General features: G+C 27.7%; 1 protein-coding gene across 2 annotated transcripts; it reads left to right on the top strand.

Annotated features, from left to right (window-relative positions):
* The first annotated feature begins 1,492 nt into the window (after positions 1 to 1,492).
* Positions 1,493 to 3,715, top strand: LOC100212223 (small ribosomal subunit protein uS4). Of its 2 annotated transcripts, XR_010640117.1 has the most exons (4): positions 1,493 to 1,932; positions 2,226 to 2,400; positions 2,476 to 2,596; positions 3,635 to 3,715. XR_010640117.1 is itself a non-coding variant. In XM_065803653.1 (3 exons), the coding sequence occupies exons 1-2, from the start codon at positions 1,535 to 1,537 to the stop codon at positions 2,398 to 2,400; spliced, it is 573 nt and encodes a 190-aa protein (XP_065659725.1). In that variant the 5' UTR covers positions 1,493 to 1,534; the 3' UTR covers positions 3,635 to 3,715. The 2 variants fall into 2 exon arrangements, 1 of the variants encoding a protein (XP_065659725.1); XM_065803653.1 differs by lacking the exon at positions 2,476 to 2,596.
* Positions 3,716 to 5,243: the final 1,528 nt, after the last annotated feature.

The raw sequence follows: 5,243 nt of genomic DNA on the forward strand, positions 1-5,243 counted from the left end.
AAAATTTTAATTAGATTTTTATTTAGATTTAATTAGATTTTAAATATTTTTAAAATTTGTTAAATTTCCTGTCTTGTCTCATTCTCACGAGAAGTACTAACTTCTCGTCTGGGTCTCGTCTCGGTGTGAAAAAACCTAGTCTCGCTCATGGTTAGCATTAAGCTACCTTTCAAATGATATGTATATATAACTAATATTTTTGACAATACAAAAAAAAGTAGCCATTTTGCCCAAATTTGTATTTGAAAAATAGGCCTAAAACGGCATTTCCTGTTGTCAAAAACACCCCGTATTTTTGTGAACAGGAAATTGGTCATTGCTGACATCCTAACTAACCTATGTACAGAAGCTTAACTTTTTATGACTTTTTTCCTGGTATTACTCCAATTCCATCATTTATAACTATCTAAGTAATTTGTAAAAATATTGTAATGTAAACTTTTGAAAATAAAGTTTTAAAGAACACAAAAAAAAAAAAGAAATTAGGAAAATAGATATCATAGTTTATTAAATATAAAACATCAATAAATGAAAAGAATACTTTTAATATAAAAAAACATCAATTAACTTATAATTATAGTTGATGACATATAATAGTTATTATATGTCATTAACTAAAGGTCTTTGATGATTTTTCATTTACTGAAATAAAGACTACTTTTAAAAATTAAATAGCAATATAATTTAGTATTTATATACTACAGATTGCAAGCGGAATGTAATTTAGTATTTATATATATTAAAACATCATTCATACAGTTTTTGGAGACCAAAATAGAATAAGCATATAAAAGTTAAGTTTTTTGTCTTTATTAAATGCAGTCTTTTCTCTAATACTTATTCAAAATAATGACTTACTATAAAATTTATTTATAACTTTTTCACAATTACTATTTTGACCTTTAGTATCCCATGAGTCTGGATCAATTCAAACTTTTACATGTCAAGGACTTCAGATTTTGTACTCAAACTTTTAGGTTTTCCAAATTTTAATAAGTTCTTTAAAATTTTTGATTTATCTTTTTGCCTAAAATTATTTCAATTAAGTGAAAGAGCTTAAACAAATTAATTTGTTCAAGTTCTTATCTATTTAATTATTTTGAAATAAATGAACAATAAAACATATTAATGATCTAAACACTTTTAAAAATGTCTGCAAAATACAACACGAAAAAAATCTGATCAAATTCTTAAAGGAAAAAACTACATATTTTACTTATCCAAATGTGTATAAGTAAAAATCTTATAACTTTGTTCCGTAGAATTTTCGTTATAAAATTTGAAATTTAGCTAATTTTGGGTAAGTGCTTAACTTTCTCAATCTAATTCACCAAGTGTCGTTTAAACTTTGTTGTGGTGAGTGTGGTTTTTTTATTTTATTTATCAAAAATTACCTTGTCTCGATTAATAAAAAATAAATGAAATTTTACATATAATTACATTTGATTCAGTGAGTATGCAGAGGAATGCTGATACATAAAAACGTACCAACCGCTGACGTGTTCTTTTAAACTAGCCTTGTGAAGAAAGCAGCATGGTCAGGGCGGTCTGCTCCAAAACCTACGTAAGTCCTCGTCGTCCCTTTGAAAAGGCACGTTTAGATCAGGAGTTAAAGTTAATTGGAGAATATGGACTCAGAAATAAACGAGAAGTTTGGCGCGTTAAGTATTGCTTAGCTAAAATTAGAAAAAGAGCCAGAGATTTGCTAACCCTTCCAGAAAAAGATGCACGTCGACTTTTTGAAGGAAATGCGTTACTTCGACGCCTTGTTCGTATTGGAGTACTTGATGAAGGAAGAATGAAGCTAGATTATGTTTTAGGTTTAAAAGTAGAAGATTTTTTGGAAAGACGTCTACAAACTCAAGTGTTCAAGTTGGGTCTTGCTAAGTCTATTCACCATGCTCGTGTTCTTATCCGACAAAAGCATATTAGGTACTTAAAAATTAGTTAAGTACACTATAAAGTTACTTAAAAGTCAATTACACTATTGAGTTAACACGCAGGGCCTCACTATTATGACAACAGTTAATTGTTGCTGTGATTTTATACAGCCTTGCAAAATAAAAAGTGCATAAATACTCACCAGTATTAGTAATTTTTCTATTAGTACTGGCCTTTTCTCGTGCAATAAATACTTTTTTTTATATTATTGTACAATCATTTTTTATATTATTGTACAATCATACAATTTTTACTTATTAGATTATAATATTTTATTTTTGCAGAGTGCGAAAGCAGTTAGTCAACATCCCATCATTTATCGTGAGACTTGACTCTCAAAAGCACATAGATTTCAGTACTAATTCACCATTCGGTGGTGGTCGCCCAGGACGTGTTTCACGAAAGAACATGAAGAAAGGTGGCAGTGGAGGAAAAGATGAAGAAGATGAAGATGAATAGGTATGGTGAGAAGTTTACAAAATCTTTAATTTTAATCATTGGTATTCCCAAACTAATTTCGCTTGCAATCTGTAGATGTCCAAGCATTTCATCATCTTCTTAACTAAGGGTCACTGCATTACTAAGCATTGTTTGCTAGTATATGTACATCCTTGTTATTTGCTTCATAACTGAAATTGTTGTTAGTTTAGCAAAGGTTTGTTAGGTTTTTTACTTTACTTACTATTTCCTACAGCAATGATTAAATTGATTCCCCTTCACTTGATTTGATGAGTGATATTATTTTATGAGCTGTTTTTTTCAATGTTTTTTCAACTTGATAAATATATACTTTATTATAGTTTATTATTCTTTATAGACTTTTTTTAGAAGATTTTAAAGAATAATTTTTAAGTTTTTTTATTTTTCTACTTAACTAAATTCTTTAAATTAGTACATTGTTTTTATAATAAGTTTGTTTGTATATATGTGCATGTATCCTATACATGACATTTATACATTCTAGAAAATTTACAAATGCTTTAAACCTTTTTCAAGTTTTTTTAGTAGTATAAGTTGCCTTGCTTAATTAAAGTTTATCATTGATTTATTTTCATGGATTTTTGTGTAAAAGTAAAATCAAGAATTTATCAAATTCATGTAATTTTCTTTTTTTCAAATTCTGATGATGTTCTAACTGAGGTTTGTCTCTTGTAAAAAAAAGTGTGGCTTTTTTTTAATTCGAAATTTTAACCATATCCCTTGTTTTTGAGTGCACATATATCCTCTTTCAGTAATTTTTTTTACCCCAAACAAGTATTATTAAAAACCACAGACCCCCTAAACCTTTAAGGTATGCTTAGCTAATGGTTTCCATTAATAGTTTTTGTGTAAGATTTATTTTAATTTTACTTATTTTGGTTTTTAGCCAATACTGTTGCTATTGTAAACAGTTATGTTATTTTGACCCATTTTGTAGTTTTTTAAATGCCTATTAGGTATACTGTTAACAGACTGTAGAAAACTTTAACTTACTATTACCTTGAAAAAAAAATTATTAAAATTTTCATTTGCTAAGGTCTTAAATATGCATAATTTTTATATTAATATGTAATATGCTGTTATACAATTTTTATTTAGTTCTCAGTGTGGTGTGCGATTTTTGTGTTTTATTATTATGTTAAGTGATATGTATTATTCATTAGTTTGTCCTTGTTATTTTTTTCGTTTACAGTTTTTTATTTTTTTGTTTTAGATTAAATTGAAATCCGGCATGTGATTGTTTTGTTAGGCGGTCAATAAAGATCATTTGTCAAATAAATCTAAATACTGTACAGTACATAGTTCGTTTTATTTTATTTAAAAGAGCATTAAAAAGTACCTGTCAATAAAACGTAGTGGGCTTAACATTATGAATTTTTTGATTTGTATCAATATTATTATTGGGTTTTAAAATCAGTGTTAACTGATCATCGTGCTTAACTGCATTGCTTCGCTAATTAAAAAAGTTTTTATCCATTTGCTTAATGCGTGAATTATTTAATTATAACTGTTTCAACAGCCCTTGAAATTTTTTCTTCCAAGACAAAGCATTTCTTTCCCCATCCATCATTAAAATAAATAAAAGGTGAATGTATACTCATTTCTATAGTTTCCCTGCCAACTAATACAGTTTTATGTTTTTTAAGAAATATACAAAAAAGTAAATTTTTGTAAAATTATAGAATTTTCATCAGCACTGTTACAACCTATCAGCTTATCTGTCTGAGTTATGGTTGTAACTTCAAATTAATATTTAGATCGATAAACACATTAAGCAGATACACCTTTGTAAGTGTTCAGAGTGAAATAAACCATATAATAAGAGGAAAATAAACTAGTAAATCGAAAAAAAATTCTTTTTTCAAATCCATGCTTTATGCAAGCAGGATCTATTGGGCCTAGAAATTCTTTTTTTGTTGTCGTTTCTAGAAGGAAAAATTACTGTTTCTTTTTTTTTTTAAATATAAAAATTACTGTTATTACTAAATTTTTTTTTTTAACTTAAGACTTAAAAAACCATTGGTTTTGAATCGCTGCGCTTTAATGTCTTCGAAACTGCAAATAATTTGCAAATCGATGATTTTTGTGACGTTATACGCAATTCATATTAAATAAATAAAATTTATGGGGAAATATAAATTAAATTTTTGATAACTTAATTAACTTTTTTGGTCAAATTTTTCCATTTCCTTGTATTGTCATCGAAAATGATTAAGTGCAAAATTGATTGAGAAAAAAGCTTTCAAAAATTGATTTCAAATTTTGTGGCACTCAAACATATATACTAAGTTTATAAAAAGTAACCTTATATAAAGCAAGTAAAAACTTCTGCCTACGGCAACTAGTGACGTTGCTATAGGCTCTAATGCTACCTAAGAATATTGTTTCCATTGTTAGTTGATGAAAATGACATCTAAGAGTAATTTTCCACAAATAAATTTACAAAATTTTTCTTTCGATTATTTGCTTACTTACCACCGTTAGCTTAGGAGATAAAGAATGTTAGTTATTTTATTGCGGGTGAGGTTAGCCAACATCAAGTAAACAAGAATAACTTTAACACAGTAAATTTTATTAACCCTTAAAGCGCGACGAGCCACGATTGTGATTCCAAAAGTGGTCCTTAAAACTGATTTAACAGCAAACTACCGATGTTCGTTTATTTATATGGTAGCACCGAATAGAGCACATTTTTTCTATCTTTCGGTATAATGTCTCAATATTTGGCATTAATAAGCGAAATGGCAATAATAAGCGAAACTGAAGAAATTTTATGGATGTTGGTAGTAGTACCAGCGAAGAATTTTTAAGTTTCAGCGCTG

The sequence above is a fragment of the Hydra vulgaris genome, chromosome 08 (assembly GCF_038396675.1).
Source record: "Hydra vulgaris chromosome 08, alternate assembly HydraT2T_AEP".
NCBI lineage: Eukaryota > Metazoa > Cnidaria > Hydrozoa > Anthoathecata > Hydridae > Hydra > Hydra vulgaris.